At 31.5% G+C, this 24960-nt stretch overlaps 2 protein-coding genes and 1 non-coding gene across 5 annotated transcripts in view; 2 read left to right on the forward strand and 1 right to left on the reverse strand.

Moving 5' to 3' along the window:
• The first annotated feature begins 2134 nt into the window (after positions 1 to 2134).
• LOC130901933 (class A basic helix-loop-helix protein 15-like) overlaps positions 2135 to 24960 on the forward strand; it is a 163192-nt gene continuing 140366 nt past the window's right edge. The window contains exon 1 of one of the 3 annotated variants that reach the window (XM_057813636.1): positions 2135 to 2425. The gene's annotated coding sequence lies outside the window, so the exon portion shown is untranslated. Of the gene's footprint in view, positions 2426 to 14831; positions 15044 to 24960 lie in introns of those variants that run through there. The other 2 variants (XM_057813635.1, XM_057813637.1) reach the window with 2 other exon arrangements.
• Positions 6049 to 8580, reverse strand: LOC130901929 (mucin-2-like). Its single transcript, XM_057813629.1, has 2 exons — positions 7745 to 8580; positions 6049 to 7125 (listed from the first exon to the last, which is right to left on the reverse strand). Exons 1-2 carry the CDS (start codon positions 8534 to 8536, stop codon positions 6958 to 6960), a joined length of 960 nt encoding a protein of 319 aa, XP_057669612.1. The 5' UTR covers positions 8537 to 8580; the 3' UTR covers positions 6049 to 6957.
• Positions 24720 to 24840, forward strand: LOC130902820 (U5 spliceosomal RNA). Its single transcript, XR_009060476.1, has one exon. It is a non-coding gene; the product is annotated as a U5 spliceosomal RNA (small nuclear RNA).

Raw genomic sequence — 24960 nt, forward strand, 5'->3', positions numbered from 1 at the left:
TTGTATTGTAGGAAACCACGGCAGAAAGACTTGGAATTTAAAATTGACGTTTTGTTTCGAAGTTATCCAGCTTTTGTACAAACGTAAAAATGTGAGATTACTCAAAAGTATTGAATAATTTGAGCTGGGATAGTAGTTTAAATAAATGAGAAAATTCTCCGGTCAAACTTTGTAAATTAATCCACTAAGATTTTGAGGAATTTTTTTTTCAAAAATAACGAACAAATCATCATAACATATTATAACCTCGATATAATTATAGGATATGAAAGACAAGAATAAATACTTAGTATTATCAAACAATATTATTCAATGGCGGAATCATTTTCGTACGTCCTTATTTTCATTACAATAGAAACGTAACAGACTAAAGCCAAACAGTATATCAGCATCCTCGACACTTCATCGCTCAATCTCTAATCTTGTTCCCTTGTTTGCGTCTAACTACACATTATCAGCATCATCATTAGAGAACTCTTTCAAGTAGAGCGTTTCGTCTCCGCCCGAATTTGTCGCCACGATGTCGTTTTTACTCATAATTATTAACAGGAAAGGACTGACTCAAATTTCAGAAATGCGCTCCTCCAAATCGAATCACAGCACCAAATTTATTTTCCACCTTTTAAAGTATTAGTGGTAACTCAATATAAGTAATCTCCCGACGCAATTATGTAACGGTGGAATTTGTTGTGGTTGAAAAATCATTTTCTTCAATTTTAAGAAAAATTCAGCTTTTAATGTTATCCTAAACTTAGAATTTTTTCAAGTACAAAAATTTGATACGATATTATTATTTTATTCAAAAATCGACATCATAATAATAATAAGTTATACCAGGTTATATCAAGTAAATTCAAAAAATACATCAAATACTGTTTTGTAATCAAAACCTTGGTTATATAATTGATTTCAGTCCAAAATAACTAGATTCGACATCACTCTGACGTGTGCGTGACAAAATTTAATTTTTCTGGAAGGCACTAAAGTTAAAAGCTCTAACATCGACAATACTCTAAGAATAATGTCTAATTATACTTGCAGCAACAACAGATGTAAACAAATATTGAGAATCTATTACAAACTACTTCCTGAAGAGCATCCACAAGTAATAGTGTGTGCAAACAATTATGTTAGAAACTGATTTTCTTTTTTAATCCACTTAAAAGGTCCATCTCAAAATATGAGGTTTCTAAACTACACAGGATCAGATCTATTTTCATTGGAAAATAATTTTAGTAAATCTTGAAGTCTTTTTATTTTTATTATGTTCAACCTCTATGTGATTAGTAATTGGTTTCATCAGTATATCAATGAAGTTTTCCTGCGAGGTAGGTTAATGTATTTACATACAATTATCTGGTGGCATATAGAAAAAATATAATCTAGTGGAATTTGTAAATCTTTTTTAAGTCTTTTAAAGAGTAACTTGCTATCAAAATAGTAGGAAAGTAGAGGACGAGTAAACAAGTAAACAAGAACAAACGAAAATGACCTGGGTAAAAGAAGTGAGCAAGGCAATGGCGACAAGAGATCTCAGACTAGGTACTGGAAGGACCGAGAGAAATGGAAATTGAGGCTGCAAGGTGTAAAACGATATAGAGCGGATATTTATACATATATAACAAGTGAGGTAGTCTTAGCTGACTAGTTAGAATAAGAACCAGAGCACTGAGGATTGCAGTAAATTTGGAAATGAGAGCTCCTTATCAAACTATAATTCCAAACTTTCGTGGAGTGTTCTTCGCATCATCATAAAAGCTACAATAAAAAATTGAAATCATGAGCTAGACTAAATTGTTGTGATCCCAAACATATCTACTAGTAGAAGATAATGATTCCAAAATGAATATGAAAAATTCTTAAATTAAAGTATTATTATTATTATTATTAAAGTAGCCTTATCATTACCAATATTGATCAAATTTTGTACAATTTCAATAAAACATTGTGCGTTGATTTATGGATTGATCGCAATAATTAGATTATGCATTGTTCAGTAATATCAATACAGTCAATTGGTGATAACGAATTCCAAAATTTCATTTGCCTACTTGATATATATAAAACTCAATTTAGTTTTTCTAATAAAGCTAAATGTGTAATTCCGTCATCAAATGAAATATTTTAGTGTTGAGCCCTTCTCTGTTCCGCTTGCTGAATTACTAACAATTAGTGACTCTTCTATCTAAAATTGTGTCGTGGGCGTCGTGGCATCTTCATCACCACGTGGAATCTGACGTTGGCGGAGTAACATAAGATTGACGCTTGCGTGCACTTTCCGTGCCGCCTCCGTCGTCGATTCCGTCCTGTATTATCAACAAAGCGTTTTGCTAGTCCTTAACGCGATTTTGGTATTCACTAACGTTTAGTCCTGCGAGAGTGAAAAAGTGTGAAGGATTACGATTTACACCAGATCGTCTAACTGGTGAGTTTAAAAGAGTTGATTCTGCTTTAACAACGAGTTTATTTACATTGTGTTGTGGAGTAGGATATATTCAAAATTTTGGTTTTTCCTGATAACAAATCATAATTACTCTGTTAAATACTTAGAATAATGTGAACCTTCTATGAGAAATTTCATAAATATTCATATTTTTCCCTTTTTTTAATTCAATGCTCCTTCTGTATTTTCAGTTTTTGTTATAAACTAAATAGTAACTTTATTTCTTGAATATTCTGTGGAATATTCAAAAACTTCAACGTTTTAATTGGAAAATTACTGGAATTTTTTCCAAATTAAGTTCGATAAGTAACAGCGATAACATCATTTAACAATTAAGACGGAAATATCCATTATCGATAAAAATGAGAAAATTCAATCCACTTGTTGATATTCAACAATCTATTTCATGTAACTTCTTTGCTATGCTTGCTCAGTATTCCTCAGTCTTGTATAAATATAACTTGATGAGCATGAAGACGTGAATCTACAGCACGTATACATATTAAAGAGCTTCTTGAATTTCTTATCTAAAGCGCGGAATTGATGTTTCTAGACTTTCATCATCATTCCATATTGCTCCGAGGTTGAAATTCAATCATCTGGCTTTTGAAAGATGTATTTTATATATTGGATTTGGTTTGCCAGAGTTAGAATTACGCTGTTCATAGTTAACGAAGTTGGTTCACTATTACGACTAAATATGAAATGTAATTTTCAACATAAATACACTTGTATCACATTTTTATGGAATATACTCTGAATTTATTGAAGAAAATATACACAAATATCTTTTATTAAAAAATTTCTCTACAAGGATGTATTGATATCTACTTAGCCTAGACCAGTTCCATGCATAAACAAAATATTGCGTTACCATAGCAACGAACAATAACTTATTAGAAGTGTCAGTGTAAAGTTCGTCGTCAAAAAAGTAAACCAGAGTTACGCAATAAATTAAAAAAGAGATGTCCACCGAAATTGTGAAAATCGGAAAATTTACGATATGCTTAATACCCTTAATACCCTTGATGATCAATGTCCTTTGTATGCGACCGTGAAAAATTGGAATACAAGTTTCACAAGAGGTAAACTTTCCATTGAAGATGATGGCCGATCGGGAAGGCCAGTTTTTGTGTCATGGATGTAAAATGGATCCCCAAATGTTTGAATGTTCACCAAAAGTGTGCAAGGGTAGAAGCATCGCGGTCGATCTGTGCTCGATTTGAAAACGATGTAGACTTCTTAAACCGAATTATTACTATGGATGAGACTTGGGTACATTTCTACGACCCAGAAACAAAGCAACAATCGATGGAATGGCGACACTCTGGTTCTCCAAGACCTAAGAAGTTTTGTGTCCAAAAATCTGCTAGAAAAGTTACTGGAGTAACTGGAGATTACTATTCGACATTACTGATCACTCTACGGGAAAAAATTAGAGAGAAAAGAGGCGGAAAGCTATCCAAAGTTGTTCTGTTTTTGCAGGACAACGCCCTCTGCAAACAAATCTCATGCAGCCATGCAAAAAATGCGTGATTTAGGGTTTAAATTACTAGAACACCTCCCTTATTCACCAGATGTGGCTCCGTCCGAATATCATCTCTTTCCTCAACTGAAAAAAATTCAAAAGTTCTTAAATTTTCTTCCAACGAGGAGGTAATAAAAGCTGTGGAGGTCTGGTGTGCATAACAAGAAGAAACATTCTTTTGAAAGGTCTAGAGACGTCACTAGTTCGCTGTCATGAATGTATCCAATTAAGAGGAGAATATATTGAGTAATAAAATATTTTGACATTGAAATTTTGTTTGGTTCTATAGTAGGCTAAGAATTTTTCAATATATCCTCGTATATATTTGCAACCATTTCTATATCTGTGTTGTATGACTATGTATTTGAATGTCAACTTTGTGATGCCATTAAGGTATAGTACTAAAAAATACACAATGTATGATATATTTTAATCTGCAGAAGGAAGACAATTATCCGCAATACTTATTGCGTTTAAGTTCCATTTGATATGATTTCTATTTCATGGATTACCAATATTTCAGAATATGACTATTTTCTTCAGCCAACTGAGAAATATGTTGCTCTTTTGTTAAAATTACTTGATTCTGGGATATTATTTTTATTGCTACTATATATTAATGTGATAAACTTTGATTTCGTCGCACGTATGAGAGTGTCTCTTAAGTAATGTTGGTTTTCATATCTGAAAATTCCTACATCTCAACTTATACATGTCATAAGTAGTTAAGACTGTTATCTAATTCTATGAAGAGAACAATTGCTTCACTTTTTTTAAATCCCCATCCCTTTGTTCATTGACAACGCAGTACGTTTTTATAATAAATAGTATGGAGTGGGATAAGTATGAAATTCATGTATTGTTGAGATTTTGGAAAGAACAGTTCATAGGATAATATGTAGAAGTGGAGAGAAATACCCAGTTAATGAGCGAACGGCACAACGTAAGTTTAATCGTTTTAATAGTGGAGATTTGACCCTTGAAGATCGTTCGTTTCCACGCTATGCACCTGCGTGGGATATCGAGAAAGCAGTAGAAACCTAACGAATACCAGGAATAGCCAATTTATTGAACTCGCTTGGACTTTTTAGAAATACCAAACATCACTAGAAATAATTAGGTAAGATCTATAAAAGTTGTTGAATAGTGGTACACGAATTAACTGAGATTCAAGGGAAACATCCGAATACAGACAATCAGTGGTTTGATAAAGGACAATTATCAGAGCCAGTTGCAAAGAGAGGTCGATTCAGGCGGAAAATATTGTTGTGTATCTGGTGGAAATTATAAAGGTTTATTCACGCTAATGTACGAGGTTTTATTAGAGAAATATCCCACCGTGTTATATGCAGAAGAAGATAATGCTAAATTAGATGCTGTGGAATTTACGTGTAATAAATTCAAAGAGCTTGGTTGTATTGAACTCCTACCACATCCAGCATTTAGTCCGGACCTTGCACCGTCAGATTGCCACTTATTTCAACTCCATGATCGAAATTGCAGTGTCTGAAAGATCTGAATAAAAAGAAGTGTTATAACTTTTTACATCAAGTCCGAAGAATGGTTTTACTACTAAAGATTGCTTGGCGTACGGTTAACCGTAGAATACGATGGGCTAGGCTCTATTTTTGTATGATTATTTAAAAAGCAAAGTGAACATTGGAAACAAACATTATTTATGAGATAACCTCTATATTTCTGCAAATAACATGCGTTTAGTCTTTATTCGTATTTTCAATTTATCAAAGTTAGTCGTTTGGCTTCATTTAATGACTTCTATATCGTGCAAAATCGTATAGTTTCGTTAGAAGTTATTTAGGAAAACACGTCCGTTGTATTAGCACGTTCTAAATAGTAAAAGATGCGAGAAATAGTTTCTCAACTTCTTTCATATTTTGCATCGAATTTATTATAGAAATCAAAAATAATCAATAGTAATACCTCTAGCGATTGAATTTTCGCTATAAGTCAATTGACTTTTTTTAAGTAAATCAGTTTAGGGATGGAATTAAGAAGATTTATGAGATATATTTAATTTTATTACACCATAATAAAGTGAAAGGTCCAAAACTTTCGAGAGAATTGATAACATTGAGTCCATCAATCTATTTAATTGCCATTCAATTTAATATACTTAACCAAAAATAATAGTTACAATAAATGATAGGGAATGAGTAGATCGTTGTTTCTTTTACTTGAAGTAATTTTAAAGTCATGAAAACCTGGTCCATAACGGCCCCTTTCTATCACACCTCCTCATCTCATCCAATGTAGTCTTTCTCTCTCTTTACTATTAGTTCTCCATTCTTCTCCCATAAGTTTGATTGAAGCCTATTTTCTCCTTTTTCAAGTTAGTTCCAGAAACTTCACTCTTTCCCCTTCTGTTTTTACGATCTCTTTGAATAAGAGTTGTTTTATTTTGTTGTTGTTTTATTTGTTAAATTTCTAATTGTATTTACTGCGTTTCAGTGATGTTCCTATTTACCTTCATAACTTGGAACATTTGTTTCTTATTTATCACAAGTCGTTCTTCTGTCTCGAATATCACATCTTCGAAAGGAACATTTCTCCGGTATTCACCAAAATGTTTTTCTTTTGCTAACTTTGTTATCAGGATTGCAGTTGAGTTTTACACAAAACACCAAACTTCGTGGACCAATGTTAGTTGATACCATAATACCAGCTAACTATCTTCTTAGTTTCCATTCAAAATAACAATTTTCCGAAAGGAAGTCCAGAAAGCTATAAAAAGGGATAATTTTGACACTTTGATAAGAAACCAACCACACGCGATCTTATTTATATCCAGAAATCTGTTGTTTGTGATAATTGAATTGATTTTTCACTATTAATACTAGTAATATATCTTCAGAAAATTATGTACATCCACCACATCTATATATTTCATTCAGAGAAATGGAGAGAGTACTTATTTAATACGAAATAAATTAAATCTATTGTTTTAATGTTTTTTTTTTTGATATCTTTATTTGCATTCGTGATAGTATTGCTCGTGGATGGATGGTTGAGGTAACCTGAATTTTGATAACTCAACTAATGCATCATTGAAACTGTATTTTTGATAACAAAAATATTCAGGATTTTTATAGGTTGAATTTTTTGCTGCCTTGGGTCCAACAGGATGATCAGGAACCTAGAATTGGAACAAAAGGCTACTTAGAAGGCTACTTATTGATTTTTAGTTCAATTTAGTTAACATTATATGATAAATCGATAGGAGGTAAGAAATTTTATCGATCAACAGCTTGAGTGAGTTGAAAGTTACCTGAAGCCAAAGTACATACAAAGTAAAAGATTCATGGAGGAGCTAGATGAACCTCATGTAGGTTCTAGCTTGCTTATCCAGAACAAAGAGCAATTTAATGGAGCATAAACTAAAGAATAAGCTGATTTCTCGACTGTTGGATCACTGAAGCAGTCAACAGACGCATTATTGATATGTGAGATTTCAATGAAAATTCTGGTGTACTATTAGATTTTAAATTCTCAGCGACTACTCCTAACATAAAGTCTATGAGCTTGTTACAATTTAGAGTTTAATGTTTAGTGAATACTCATCATTCGTTAATATAATAAACAAAAATCAATATATATACGAATGGAACTAGTCCAGTTGGTGAGAGTTTGTGAAAATAATAAAATAACATAGACGTGTCTTGGATCAAATAAGTAGCGATTATCAAATAGGTCCTATTATCAATGAGACATCATGATTAAACAAAGAGGGAACAATATTTCACACGATTACTCACCTTCACAACATTAGCTGACAACCCTGGAACTTCTGAGATAGAGTTTACTGCAGGTGCTGTCGGAGAGTTTTCAGAATCTGGAGATGTTTCATTGGCATTACAATCTTCATGTTTAGATTCAGAATCAGAAGTTTCATCTTGAGAGGGCGAAGACGTATCTGTTGATTTTTTTCTTTGAATTTCCGAAAAAATAATTGGAGTTGGCAACGGCATAGTAGAAGATACTTTTTGAGAAGTGTCTAGGGGTACCTTCACCTCTATTTCAGTTGATTCTGAATCTTCGGAAACTGTAGTTTTTGTCGAAGCTGATGTTGTTGTTACATCTTCTTTGATCTTAGTTTCTATTGTAGAAGGAGAGTTGGTGAAAGGAGTTGATTTCGATATTTGCTCATGTCTTATTACTTTAATAAAAGGAATTACATTTTTAGTCTTGGCAGCCGATTTTCCAATACGATCTTCATTGATATTTCGGGTATTTTTTGATACAGTTGAGTGTTTACAATTTTTATCTTTTTCATTTTCTGCAGATGTAGTAGATCTTGTCCCTGTAGACTTTCTATTTCCATTAATTCTATTCATACTTGAATTTGAACTTGAGATATTAGATGCGCTTTTCTTGGAGTTTTCATCTGCCTTCTTGTGCGTACAAACTCCAGAAAATGAGCTTATGGTGTGACTATTAGTGTTAATTCCATTAAATATATACCTGCTGATATCTGAGTAGTAGATGAAGCTTTTTAACTTTAATTTTAATATGTTATTCATCATGCGATTGGGGAATACTTCACACATACCTTATATAAATTATATCGTTCAAGATGAATACGTCATGTCAATAATTTGACAGTTTTCATCAATCGTTGTTCAACATTATAAATTTCATTATATCTATAGATCAGATGGAAATGATCACTCTTATTATAAATAAAATACGTGGAGTTTGAATTTGAAAAAGACACGAAATGTATGAGGTGATACATGTTTGACTGCTTTTTATTACAACTTATAAACCATTATTCAATTCTGTATGAATATTTACGCACTCTCTACTAGTTTTCGGCTCTTCATTACTGTTATCAATATTTTTGTGTGACAAGAATGGATGTATGTTTCCTACATAGTAATAAAGGGTCAGCTCCTTACGATATTGTTGTATTTCTCGTAAAACCATTCTCATAAATTTGCTAATTTTACGTCATTCCATCAGTATATTGAGGGTTAGTTTCTATTTCGATCCATCGAAAACCTATATTACGAATTGTTTTAGACAAATGGTATTTATGACCGCCGAACTTCAAGTCTTTTAACAGTTTTATAGTCTAAGAAATGACGCTTTTTTGTTCTTGCACATACCAATCTTATATAATTCTGTAAATAACGCTTCACCAATATCCGCATTTCTGTCGTTTCTTATTTAATGTGTTACCAACCCTGGGACTTGCCTCAGGACGTTACATTGAAAAAGTTTAGCTTTGAGAGGAAATTCACCTCAATAATAAACTGTAAAAGCAAATGGGGTCAAAACACCATACAAGAAATGAGCAGAAATGCGGCAAACGGAACTGAAATAGGAGTGTAAGGGGCCAGAACCAAACACCCTGAAAGTCTGGGCAGCGCATTTAGCAGAAATTTACGCAATTAAAAAATGTGTTCGGCTCAATCTAGAGAAGAATTATCCCAAACAGGAGATCATCATTCTGTCCGATAGTCAAGCAGCAATTAGAGCTATAAGCTCCATTATCATAAAATCTAAACTCTTTTGGGGGAAAAATCAAATGAGCTAGGCAAGAGAAATAAGATTACCCTACAATGAATTCCGGGACACACCAGAGCGAAGGGAAATAAAGTAGCTGATAAGATCGCTAAAGTGGGGGCAGACAAGCCCTTCATTGGATTCGAACCCTTCTGTGGTATCAGCTACAGAACAATGGAAATATCACTGGAAAATAAGGTAGTTAAGAGCAAAACCTGTCTCAACCCTTGAAGGGAACAATCTACGAATACTAACAGGAGTTCTGTCATCTCAACAAGCACCTGAAGACGCTAGACCTAGCAGATAATGCGGCGTGCAGGTTTTGTTGCACAGAGGACGAAACCTGTAGCCACATTCTCTCGAAGTGTGAGGAAATACTAAACTCCAGAGTACTACATCTGGAAGCGTATGAAATATAAGACGAAGATTTCTGGCAATTGCAACCATTCCACTTTGTAGACTTTTAAAAAGGAGTGGGATGGATCAGCTGTATTCATAGAGCTCTCTAGTATCGCAGCAAGAAAGGGGGACACAATATATCCTTTGGGTGGCAGTATATACGAGACTCCAAATCCATACATACATACATATTTAATGTGTTGGTATTGAATAATAAAACTTCGCTCTCTTTAATGTGTTTGCTTAGTGATTGAGAATATTTTTCTCTCTGCACAAGCTAATTACTTGTTCAATCCTTTGTATTTTGCTAAAGATATTAACGTCTCACTCCGTTGTGCTTCAAACGAAATAACGGCATAAATTCAAATACATTCTGCATACAAAATCTTATGTTCAACATAAATTAAATATTACAAATCCCTTTGCAGAATGTACAACTGTTTTAATAATCGTTGTTTTCTCTTCAGCATTCTGTTTCACGAATGCTACAATTTTTGGTATGCGTCAAGAATACACATTCAAAGCTTAAAGAAAAATGAAATTAGACAAGGTGTATTCTTTTATGATGGGACTACTGGGATCATTGAATACTCTTTTATATGCAAATGATTGAAATACATATTAAAAAAATGTGGATCTTGATGCTCACTTTTTCATTATTCAATTGTCCAGCATCAATATCTTGATTAGACGTTTATATTCAAAAGTTTTTAGACTTGATAGATTGATTTTGAGATTGGTTTTTTATTAACAGTAGTAAGCATATGATTAGCGATATTGTTAACACGCTCATATCAGCTTCACCTCTATGGGGCGACACTCTGATTCTCCAAGACCTATGAAGTTTCGTGTCCAAAAATCTGCTGGAAAAGTTCTTGCTTCAGTTTTCAGATTGATTTTTTGGATAAGGGTCGAACAATAACTGGAGATTACTATTCGACATGACCACTCTACGGGAAAAAATTGAAGAGAAAAGACGCGTTATCCAAAGGTGTTTTGTTTTTACAGGACAACGCCCCTGCATAGAAATCTTGCCATGCAAAAAATTCGTGATTTAGGGTTTGAATTACTAGAACACCCTCTTTATTCACCAGACTTGGCTCCGTCCGACTATCATCTTTTTTCTCAACTGAAAAAAAGTTTGAAATGTCTGTTTGCAGAGCAAGAAGAAACTAAATTAAGAGGAAAATATGTTGAGTAATAAAATATTTTGACATTGAAATTTTGTTTGGTTCTATAGAAGGCTAAGAATTTTTCAATATATCCTGTTATAAGCAGCGAAGCCATTAGTAGTATTAATTGAAAAAATGTAGTTCAAGAAAACCAAAAAAAAGCTTTCATAATATATAAAACTAACAAATGAAAAAAAGTATATGATTTAAAAAAAAACTATAAAGTACATCAAAATAGAAATTTAAAAATATTGAATAAGAAATACTAGTATTATAGTGAAAAAAGCATGGGGCGCTTTATTTCATATTTCTCGTCCATCGGGCGCCCGACGCTTTTTTCACAATAATACTAGTATTTTCCATCAATTATGGTTTGAAACTTATTTTGTAAATTATTTTCAGCATTTTAGTTTGATGAGCTTCAAAAGCGTGTTTTTCACTTTTTTCAAACTATATTTTTATGTTTGGTAAACATGTATCAATATATAACGATTCAAAATTCGATAAGAGGAAAAGAAAAGTCATATTGAAATCGGAAATATTGAACACACAAATAAGCAAATAGGGTTACCCTCCAAGTGTTCCGAGACATACTGGATTAGAGCGAGCCATAACACTATAGAGAAAAAGAAGTAGTTAGGGACGAATCAGTTACTGGAATAATCTACATGAGTCTAGAGAGGCACACTTACTCTTGTACGTTGATGAGGCAGTGCCCAATACACTTGGCAGAGGATACAACGTGAAAATTCTGCTACGAAGAGGAGGAAACCTGCATTCAAATTCTCCCGAATTGTGAGAAATTACGGAGTTCCAAGGCACTACATCTGGGGTCGTATGAAATAAACTATGAAGATCTTTAACAGTTAGAGCCATTTCACATCCTGAACATTCTGATAGAAGTGAGATTATTCGATCAGCTGTAATCACTTAATTTTCTCAGTGCCACAAAAAGACAAGGGTCACATTAGATTTTTTGGGTCACATTGTATATGATGTCCTGAGCTATACATACATACATGTAATTTGTATCATTAACATAATTAGAAATTGCTATGCTGGTAAGTAATTCATGTCAATAAAATAATTGGAAAACAAAACATTAAAATGACTTCTTATAATACACAGTTGCTCTGTTGGTAACTCATTTGATATTTGTGGATTATGTAGATATAAGTTTTCAAGTGTGTGTAAACAATAAACCTCTCATAACACTATTCATACTTATTTGAGAGTTAAACTAAGTAATGATTATATTAGTTTTTTCGTTTTGGTACAGTACTTTTGTAACTTTCCCTACAAATATTGTAATGACAGGAATACGAAAGTGAATCATCCCCAGAGAAGTCAATCGCTAATTCTAGGAGTTATCATCATTTCTATGAGATCGTGTGTACATAGTATTGAGATCATATTTAGATTTATAATTTGATACCATATTAGTTTATTATCATTAATAGAGACAGTTCACCATAAACGCTTCGTTCCTTGCAGAATGAAGCTTGGTATTTTTCTACAAAATACGCAGCAGTCATATGTGCACAAAAGCGTTTTGAATATGATCAACATAAATTAGTTAGTTGTGGTTATCTCTCAGTACCATCACAAAAATTTTTGAGAGCTGTTGAATTGTTTTACCATTATTATTCATTTCACTATTGCATCTAATTTGTTTTTGAAGATGGCATGAACTATTTCAAAGAGTAATAATGAGACCTCATTAAGAGGACGGGATGTCTGAGCAGTTAATCATTTATTTCAGTATAGTCTATTAACAGAACGATTCGCCTTTAAAAATAATCCCATATATCCATATTAGTCTTCAATAAAAACAGCGTGTCGCTTCAGTTCTGTACATTTTTATAGACAATAAAGAATATAAACAGCAATTTATTGTAACATTTTCTTAGTATCATAAACTTACTGTACCAGTACTTGTCCAAAAAGCTTTTTTGTCAGTGGCGTTCAAAATTAAATAAATGATTAGTTTAAGTTTTGGAAATAAAAAATTCCCTACTTAAATTGTGTATACAGCACATCATAAAATAGTATTTATAATTAGTAGCAATATTTTTTCACTTATTTTCTTCCAAATTTTATAGCAAAGAACCAATTAACAGTGAAAAGTACAGTTCGATGGATTCTGACATAAGCTGATTTCGCCCTATCAAATCAAAGATAACCTTTGATTTATCCATTCATCCAAATGAGTAAACGACGAAGATGTTATTGTGTTGAATTTCGTGACACCACTTAGTTACCTTCTTTCGAAAATTTTATAAAACTTGCTGTAAAATCTGGAGACTATAAATACAAGTATAATTAAACAAGCATTTTAATTGGTGGTGTTTTTGATGTACGATTATGCAATCTTAAAAACCCTCGTACAGAATAGACGTTTTATGATGATATGACCAAATAATCCTGTAGGTATACTTTTTTTAATTTAATTTATCGTCCAGTGATAAGAAAATTCAATGCAACCTAGATTCAATTTAAAACTGTATTATACCCAACACGCAAAAACAATTTCAACTACAATAAAAATGTTTTATGACCTGTTACTTGCCTTATACTCCTTATAATTGTATATGAATTTGATTAATACAAATTCGTTGCTGCAATTATTGAAATATTGATTTCTGTATCATTTCTATGGAAAATTATTCACAAAATATACTTAATATACTATTTATATTCTTACTTGGAAAACTGAAAAATATCAAATAACTTCGATCGCAAAACTAAGATACTAAAATTATTTTCAAAAAATCGCCATTTCACAGAAAAAATTAATTTTTCCTTAGTCCTTACATCTAAATTTATCATTTATAGCTTTTTCGTTCTTATGAACGTGAACCATTTCTAATAATTCTCTGTCCTATACTAGATTTTCTTGCGTGTATTAGATTCCGTTTCAAGAATATTTTAATCAATATAATTGAGTTTAAGTTTTTCTAATATTTCATGGTTCGTTAATACAGTTCTATTTTTTTATCGTATTGATGACCTCTTAGTCAGTTTTCTGAATACTGAGATGTCTGCCCTATATAGACAGCGTCGCACTTAGTACAAGGCACCACATACATATATATATATATATATATATATATATATATATATATATATATATATATATATATTTCTTTAATTTCTTATTTCTTAGACCTTTTGATATATCAATGCATCTAAATGTTCTTGATTTTAGTTCTCTGTTTTAAAATTAGTTTTTTTTGATAATTTTTAAAAGAAAGATAAATTTTGACTTTTCGACTTTTCTTTAAGTCTTTATCAAAATATGCTATTGACACTGACAATTTCCTTATATATATTGATTTATAAATTACCTTCATCATGAATATCAAAATAGGGATGAAATCAATTCAGAACTTTGTTCTAATAAGAAAAATTAATTTTTGCTTGGTTCCTATATCTCAAATATATATCAGTAATCAATTAAATTATTTGTAGTTTTATTAGAATTTACAAAATAGAGCTATAAATTTTACTTAAATTACTTAGATCTTTTTTATAATTCGTAGCTTTATATATATATATATATATATATATATATATATATATATATATATATATATATATATATATATATATATAATAAAAATGCAGAGATTCCTTTATAACAGCTGCCGTGTAATACTTACTCAATTATAAAAACGCAGATAATACTCTTAATCTCTATTTTTAAGATAAGAAAATATAAACATAAAAACATTTATAACCAACGATAACTAACCAGTTAATGGTTTTTCACAATTATACATTATTTAGTTGATTATTCGTAGTCGAGCCTTACGGTGTAGTTACTATAGCTGGTAACTTAGTGGTACCTACGCAAACTAATTTCGAACTTGCGATAAGTGATAAAATAAATTAATATTTTTTTTTTCAATTTGTGGTGACTTTGTGTCTCGAAAGGTAGAACGCTGCGTCTGGAACCGGATATTTCAAACACGGGTACAATTGTTTTTTTTATAATCTTAATTGAATATACCATGCTTTTATTTTATTTTATTTTATTTATTTTATTCACTAACATAAATTATGTCAGTGTATTCATAACGAGATATACATGGAGTTAGGTTAGGTTTATCCTCCTGCTTCACAATTCATGTATAGTCTTCAATTATCAATCCTATTCAATATATGAATTAAGATGTAATAGAACTTGATATAGATGCGAAAAGGCATTCTTCAAATCGTACGTTATTGTAATTGTAATTGTATTGTAATTAAACTGGAACCAAAACTTTTACATTGTATGTATACTATAAGAAGTCTTAAATCAGTTCTCCCACTATATGTGGACTATAGATAAAAATTAACACATTGATATATTTTGTTGCTTAATGCGCTTATTGGAAATAATATCAAAATTATTATTTTGATTATGTCAATCGAAAAATATTCAATATATTCCCTATTCCAATTAACATTTTCATCATAACCTGCTCTAAATGTGGTCACGAAGTAGCCAAACTATTAGGATCGATATAATATTTGTTTCTGGCTAAAACACTACCACTCAGTAAGAAATGAAAATAAGCTGTTTCTTCTATTTTTGCACTCAGTTAATAACAAATTGTTCATGACTGTATCTGTCAGTGATTTATTCATAACAAAACAAGGGTTGAAGCAACATTACAAATCATCAGCTAAGGCCATAGCACTCGGACATGAATAAAAGTTAATTATTTTTTTGTACGAGATCATTTGCTCTCTTTGGAACACTTAGTTGCACGAGAAAGCAGTTTCGTGAACTTGGAAATCAGGAAAATATAAAAAATAACTGCTAAAGTATTAACTGGTGATAAAAAATTGATTATTATCCATGAGATAGAGGGAAAATAAAAGATGTCGATAATGTATTAGCCTCTCATCAATTTTTAGAACAAAAACAGTATAAAAACATTTCTATAAAGTCATACTGTTAGTCCAAAGGAAAATAATATTTGTAAACGGGCGTGTGTTAAATCATAATTTCAATACCCGCCTAAAAAAACTTCTGTGAGAATGTGCCAACTCGTGATTGTGGTTTTCATGAAGATTAGACAACTCGTGATGGAAGATTATGCAACCTAATCCAATCTAAACTAACTTAAGGGTAGGGGCAATATTGGGGATGGAATTTCAACCGATTGCGAGCGAGCATTATTATGTTATATGGAATTTTACAAATTACGGCTTACGCAAATTTTAAAAATTAATTTCTCTATCATACATTTTCTAGTACATAACTAATATTAAAATGCAAGTTTAAGGAAGTCAAGGTTTTAATTTTTTAGTTTTCCAACTTTACAGAGTAGATTTGATAATAAATTCCGGGTAATACTGTTAATAAATTCATCATGAAGTGTATTATGTACTCAGACTACCTTTTCGTTTACCTGAAATATCCCCGTCCCGAGTTGGCACATCCTTATCTCAACGGATTAAAAATAATGGAAATGTTACATTATAATCGATCCAATCAGGATCAGTTTTTACACCCCTTCATGGTCATGTTGTTTTTTGTTTTGTTCTAATTTGTTTATCCATTTTTGGTGAATGAAATCCAAACAATTTTTGTGTCCTATCAAATCAATTTCACTGGTTTTTATTCCTTATCTGTGGATTTCCTTATCAGAAAACATGAAGTACTTTTATTGATTACCGTGTGTTCTCACTGAAATGTTGATTACGCACGAATATTCTTTTTTGAATACAATTAATATGAAGTATCGTCTGAATGGTTTGAAATAAAATCTTGAGTGGAGTGTATAAGATATATACAGGGTGCAACCAAACGGTGAGTTATGAATTGAACAACATATTCTGCAACCCCATAGGGTTGTTTCGCCGCCTATAGTCGGCATTTTTTTCAGGGATCTTTGGATGTGCGTTTTAATAACATGATACTACAGAAAGTTAGGTTATGTATTCTTCCACGAGGAGCGTCTAACGGACGCATTTAGCTTTTACTTGAGGGAGATTGAAACAACCCACAAATGAATGGACTTCTACTATTTTCTATTTTTCTGAAAAATAGTATTTTTGCTATTAGTCGGCCACTCATATATTAGTAACCGGAAATGCCTGTACCAATTGTCAGCCCTGTCACTATGCATTACACCCGTACGTACCCAATTCATTTATTTTCAAATGTTACAAGGTAGGTAAAATAAAAAAAATGAGTTTACTTACTTCACTTACATTTTAAATAACGAAACCAAATTGTGATTTTGATTTCACAATATTTGTAGTATTAAAAAGACGTTACTTTCGGTCTGGATAAAGAGAATAAATTGCTGTAAAACTCCTAATGCATAGCATCTTCATAAGTGTGCACTGCCAGTTCTGTGCGTTTTAGGTGCACTTACATGCCCTTATCCATCTATATCTTCGTTGGCCGCCCTGGCCGACCATCTACTAATCTAGTAAAAGTAAACTGTAAACAGTAACTGGCCCCCTTCATTTTGAGGTTAGCTTGCAAAAATATGCAGTTCTGACCAAATAATATGATATTCAAACATTCAATTCACAACCAGAATACATTCGAGCACATATAATTTGGGCAAGTAAAATTTTACTTACCTTTGCATTGTCAATAGCACAATTTTGCGCCGATTTCGAAAACGAGTTTCAACATATAAACAAGCTTATATTTCACAGGAAATAAAAGGACTGAAGTTTCATACCGTGAAACTGTAATTTGGCATTCGGGTTGCATAGCTATAAAAGATGTTAGCTAGACTTACAAACTGTCGATCAAATCAAAGTCGATCAAAGTCATTCGTTGCCGACTAATGGTGGAGGCCGGCTTACTGGCTGTAAATGTTCAGCGTGTTTTTCAATGTGTGATGAACATTTAATGAATACAATATTTTCTTGTCGTACGAACATTATTTTACGTTTAAAAGCAAAAATATATCATTATATTATTTGATGCCTAACTTCAACAGAATGCAACATCTCCTTTCATAGTACCTCAGAAGTAAAAGTTGAGGAGTAGATTTCTGCTATTGTTTGAAATTGGAAGATAGGAAAAGTTTACAAAAGAATCCAGGTTAGAATTTCTGCCACGGCTTGGGTTGCCGACCTCGACACAAGAGAACACGTTTGGCACCTAGTTGTGAAGCAGTAATAAACGCCAGAGCAGACAATATTCGCTATGAGCTTGTTTTATGTTGAGCTCTAAAGAGGTTTGATTCTGTAATTTTTTCATGTTACTTAGTTTGATTGCTTATTATATCTCGTATAAAAACAACTATGAATATTTCAGATATACGGAAACCAACCTCAGAAAACAATGATTGCGGCTGATGTTATGACTTTATTCTCACACCCTTATTTTTTATTTGAATAGTGACATAATGAATATAAATACAAAAAAATAAATAACACTCTAAATTGACTATCCTACAAACTCTATTACATTTCGAGCTATCGAATACTTAGTTACGATATGAGTCGGTTTTAAATTGTATTTTCTATTTTAAAAAATATAAAGTACATTGATTTAATGAATCAATATTCAAATAATTATGGTTGTTATAGAAATCGTTTCGAATTTTCATTGGTTAGATTATATGATAAATTAAATTTTATAAGTTAGGTCGTTATGGTTGAAGTTGGATTCCATAGGTTAGGTGAGGTTAATTTCTCTCAAAATCTTAAGTTACTTAAATAAAATTTTTCCTACTACCACCTATGAAAATGATAAATTGGTTTGTTTTTCTGTTCTTTAGTTATGAAATATTTCATAATGATTCTTTCATTTCATAACGTTTCCGAGCTTTCGAATACTTATATATTCATCGTTTGGGACTGAAATTATGGTCAAATACGATATAAAGAATTTGTATAAATGTATAACAAGAATAAAATTTTACTTAAAATAATTAATTCAGATTTTCGGTGGTTTTGAATCGTATTAATTCTTGTACATTGTAAAATATTTATGAAATAAAGTTTTTTAATCATTCCAAAACAACGTGTCGGATAATATTTTTATCATTTTATTCTGTAACGTAATTAATATAATAATATATCAATTTCAATTAACAATTCTATATTTAATTTTAACGTATGGATATCGTGATATTTTATATGATAAGGTTGTATCCTTGAACTTGATTCAAACCTGTTTTCACGTAATTTTTCAATTAAGAAGAACTTAATATTGATCATCTGGTAACATATTATACATCTTCTTGATTTTAGATGAATTTAATTGTTACTGGCTCTTTAATAGATAGTACCCTTGATGTTTCGACCTAACTATACTGGATTTTAATGTTACGAGGTCTGGCCATTAAATAAAAAGATTGGTTACGAAAAAGGGCTTTACTTTAAAAATTATTCTACATTCGATTTTAGATTTTTTCGTCAGAAACAAAAAAAAGTCGCACGGTGCCAAATCTGGTGAGTACGGCGGATGTTCAAGCATTAGAATGCGCTTAGTGGCTTAATACTGGCTCACAGATAGCGCCTCATGGGCAGGTGCGTTGTCCTGGTGCAAAATCGGGCCTATTTTTACGAACTCCTTCTCGCAGTGTTACCAAAACTGACAAATAGTCTGGTTGACCCTCTGGAGCCCATTCAGTCATCACGGTACCGTTAATGTCGAAAGAAATAATCCACATTGCCTTGAATTTTGATTTCCTCTTTCGACCCTCACTAAAGCTCTTACACCACTCAAAAACACGCGCACGAGATAGAGAATTGTCCCCATAGCCTCTTGCAACAATTTATAGTGGACTCAGTGGAAGTTTTTTTCGATTAAACGAGAAATACGTTGCTCTTGTTTTTCGTCACACATGGTTTTCGACACGAGAAAAAAACACGTTAGTTTCAAACCGCTACTGCCCAAATACTATAATAGTGACGAAAACGTGTTTTGGGACGTGCATAGACAAGATACGTTTTTTACCCCACCCATCTAGGGCGCCCTCTAGGCGCACAGTCTCGTTATTCAATAGACCTCGTATATTGACTAAACAACTTATACATCAATCAACATAGTGAGGTTTTAGCGCACAAATGTATTGAGTGCATTCTTTTGATAAGATATTTCTCAAAAACTAAACTTAAGTACTATTGTGATAAGTACCATACATTCGTACCAAACATTACTGACCACGCTGTTCCAAACTAAATTCATTAAAATATTTTCTCATGGTCAATTAATATACATCGAAAACTCTAATTTCAAAATCATTTTGACTATAGTAAAATTTTTCTATTCTGATATGTCATATCACAAAAAAGTAGCAGAATCAAGTTCATAAAATGAATTTACAATTTTTTCAGATGTTCTTTTCTATTATTATAAGCATTCTCGTTTCTACTATTTCCAAAAACTCTTGTTTCCAAAAATTTTCAAGTTTTTATAATTGAAATTAAGTTTTTTTAATAATTCATGGTTTGTTGATGAAGTTAAATTTTCTCATCGTACTGTTGACCTTTAAATACGAGTATATTATCTGAATATTGAGATGTCTGTCCTATGTGAACAGTGTCATAATCATGAATGCATGAACCTCACATATACATATTTACTTTTTTTATTTTTTAGTGTTTTAGATTTTTGTTGAGTGAATTATTTACATACCTAATATGTGTCTCATAAGTAGTCTGTTTACATGTTTGAAAATTGCCACATTTCATTTTAAACATGTCTTAAGTTGAGACTAGTTTCGCATTCTCATTTTCACTTTCTTTATTGACGACGCAGTACGTAATATGTGAAATTTAAGGGGTAGGCATAATAGATGAACGACCGGTACAGCGTTAGTTTCATTGTTTTAATAGTGAAGATTTTACAGGTTAAAAACCACCTCTGTACTAGGAAGATTTACAAAATTTATTCAATAGTGTCACATGAATTAAACGAGATTCAAGCGAAGGTGCGTCATGCTCTTTGTCATGCAGAAAGATGATCGTTTTATTAGACGCATTGTTATTTGCTATGATAAATGGCAAAATCAGTTGTTAGAAAAAGGACAATTGTCAGAACCCGTTGCAAAGAGAAGTCGATTCGATCGGAAAGTATTGTTGTACGCCTGGTGGAATAAAGAAGGTTTAATGTACTTCGAAATCATTCAGATGGTCGAGCTATCAATGTTAAGGTAGTAGAAAGCTGATCATTTAGTCCGGAGCTAGCACCGTCAGATAGAAATATATTTAAGTAGATAATACGAATAAAGGAAGTTTGGAAGAACTATGTTGTAATTATGAGATTTACTTAAAAGATTAAATTTTCCAGTTGATAAGAATTTATAAATCGAGAGTTCATATGAGTATATATGAAAAGACATTTTGAGGATAGTGGTTGAAATTTTATTTATAAAATATAAAGAAGAAGAAGTTGCTTAGAAGAGTTATAGAGAACAATCTGGGAAGATTTTATGAGAGAAAAAATGTAAATGAAAAGTTACATTTAAGAGTTGAAGTTTGGGCTGTAAGAGTCGGTTTTAAAGTATCGCAAAAGTAAAAGAAGAGCATAACTAGAAAGTAGCAATGCAATAGACCAAAAGGAACGACATAAAAAATCAAGAGTTTATTATTTTCAAAATTTAAATATAGGAATAATTTGGTTTTAATTTTATAATAGAAATAATTACATATAAGCAACCTCTTCTACCATAGTTGTAGATCTAAGCAATTTATAATTTATGTAAAATATGGTCAATTCAATCTAATTTTCGATTAGAAATACAGGGTACTTCTACATTCATGCTACAAAATTCAGGATGCAATTGCTCGTATGAAATTAAGATGAATCTTTCCCAAAATTTCCTTGATCCACCTCTTTCCGAGATATCATCATTAAAAGGTATTGACTAGCATTGAGTTTTTTTCTAAAATTTTAGTGAACCAAGAAACTTGAAATTTCGTAAGTTTAGTACTAACCTAACCACAATATTTTTATATTTCCAGCATTTATTATTAATCTTATTATATTTTACTGTTTTCACTAAATTTTCAAAAAAACATAACAAAAAAATATATAAATTATAGTGTTTATGTTTTTTTCCTCTGATGAAAAATATTTTCAAATAAAATAAGGATCATAATTTCACCCCCGTATAATATAACAAAAATTTTGGAAAAATATCCGTAGTTAGTCCTTTTCGAGTGCACGAAAATTAAAGAAAAAAAAAATAAAAACAGAGTTTAAGTCACCACCTTTTAAAAGTGATATCTTGGGTTGAAAAAAATTTGTTATAAGAAAGACCCATATTAATTTCATATAAACAATCACCTCTTGAATTTTATCGCAAGAATTCAGAAACATCCGAGCGTAAATATTGATTCTAAGTAGATAGTTTATTCTTCGATTCGGTTTGTGTTGAATTTTAACTGAAAATGGATTGTTAATAACAACTAACACCAAAAGATAGAGAATAATCAGTCTTAATGCTTGTTTCAAAATCTTATATTGGCGTTTAAAAACTTCATAAAACTAGTTCAATTTTTAGTAAACAATTGTTCCGATAAAAACATCTATTTTATTCAAATAACGCTTTTTAGAACAATCATATAACGAATAAGACTCTTAACTCTTTCCAAATGCTGATTTCTCTGATTTTTGGCTAACTATCATAATAATGCCAATGACATATGAATAGCGGAGTATGAAAAATGAAACTATTACAATCATTTCGAATAATAATCAAAATAAAGTTATATTTATGTACTGCATATTTTTCTCCAATTTTTCATTTTTAATATCCTTGTTATTCACACGCTCCCATTGTTTAATCTCTCTATAACAATGCATTATTTGTTGACGTTCTAAAAGATTCTAGTAAATATTTGATTATTTAAAAAATATGATGCTTATTTATATGCAAAACCAATTCTCAAAAATAAAAAGTAGATTAATATAAGTAAATTTAAGAATAAGTTTGTTATTGTATAAACACATTTTTCGGGTTGTCTAAGACAGTGATACCACTGCATTTATGAAAAGATTACGTTAAAAAATATGAGAAAAATATAGTATAAATATATAATTCATCGAGCCTTCTATAAATTCTATATAAATCCAAAACTATTCGAATCTAAAAACTAGTTTCAAGAGTCGACCAGATTATTTTATGAGATGAGTTAATAGAAATCGAAAATATGAAGAGGAATGCCCAAGATTCATTCAAAACTAGACTTTTCCTAATTTATACCTGTGTTAATCCTGAAATAGGGAAACATTTCTGATATAAATAAAAAAGTTGACGATGAGACAAGATATGGAAATTACAAATGAATTCTCCTTGTATGTTCCGGTCCGATTGCATTGGCAAAAAAAGAGAGAGATTAACGTTGTGAAATGATTGCCAGTTTATTTGACCGTTGGCAGTTTTTATATTGATGATAATATTGTGATGAAAAAGCGAGCTATGCAGCACTCACTAGCGAACTTTACGATTAATTGATCTCATTCTTGATCAATTAAGTGACCGACTTCTTCGTCAACTAAATTGATCAGAGGCGTGGAAATAGTTCACTATTTCTGTTTATATTTATTTTTCATTTGAATTCTTTACAAATTTTGTCCTTAATCTGAAAGTTTGTCAACTGTGAAGTGAAAATAATGCATCTCAGATTAGTTTACAAATGATGAATTAAGTGCTCTAAATATGCACCTATCAGCTTTTTAAATTCAGTGTATTCACTTCAAATAATTGATTTTGTACATGAATATCATATTTTTCCAGATCATGTTAAAACATTTGAATTAAATATTGCGTGAAGCAGAAAAAAATCTTAATACTCATTAGGACTCGTTTATCTTATTGTGACAGGACTTCTTAATATAAGTATGTGTAACATGCCATCTTCAATAATCTAATGAAAAATAATTGACTCCAAAATTTCACTATCACTGAGTAATATTCAATTTGAGAAGATAAAGAGAAGCAGGGTTTGCAAAAATACAGATCAGTTATGACAGATATTTGATAATTGTTTAAACCGTTCTAATACTAAATATTATAAGTATCTAGATTTTGAGATATCATATACACTGCAGCTCAAAGGATCTATTATGCTGCGATACTGGGGAACCTGTTAATCTCACTCTTTTTAGAAATTCTGCCAGACATTTCCCAGTTTGCTCAAGTTTTCTAGGCCATCCCAAACGTATGTGGATTTTATTATGTTGGAGCTCAAAGCTTTAATGGCTGCTTGGCTATCGGACAGAATGAGGATCTCCAGTTTGTGATAGGTTGATTTGGAAAGATTTTTCAATTGCAAAAATTTCTGCTTAAAAAATGCTTGGTGTATTGCCCAAGCTTTCAGAGTTTGGTTCTGAGCCCATACTCTCCTATTCCAATTCTCTCTGCTGCTTCAGATCCGTCCATATAATATTTCTGTTCATATCTTGTATGGTGTTTAGATCTCCCTCACGTCTACAGCTTAGAAGTGAGTTAAATTTTTCATCAAATTTATCATCCTGAGGCATGTCCGTGGTTACAGACTATGTGAAATGTGAGAACTAAGTGTGAACTAAGTGAAATGTTGAAAACTAGTTACATTTACAGTTTTCGTTACATTAACTCGTTGGGACTCTCGCTGATAGGTGGCGGACCTTACGCCGTTCTCGTGGTCAAGTTGGAATATATATAAAGTACAGCATAGATGTCAATCCAAATTACTCTGGCTTCTTCTCAGAGCGAATAAATCTTTCGCCTTTTACTAAAGATTTCCGTGGGAAGGAGCATCTCAAATGAGTCTATAAAAATTTTTTTGAAGCCCAACTTTGAAGTTGGGCATGTTAAAAAATAAAAACATAAATAATATATAGGTACTGGTATTTATGGGATGTGGACTCCATTTCCCAAAATTCTGTGGAATGTGGAAATTGTATGTTTTGTGGAGGTTAGGGTTTCTGA

The sequence above is a fragment of the Diorhabda carinulata genome, chromosome X, assembly GCF_026250575.1.
Source record: "Diorhabda carinulata isolate Delta chromosome X, icDioCari1.1, whole genome shotgun sequence".
Taxonomy (NCBI): domain Eukaryota; kingdom Metazoa; phylum Arthropoda; class Insecta; order Coleoptera; family Chrysomelidae; genus Diorhabda; species Diorhabda carinulata.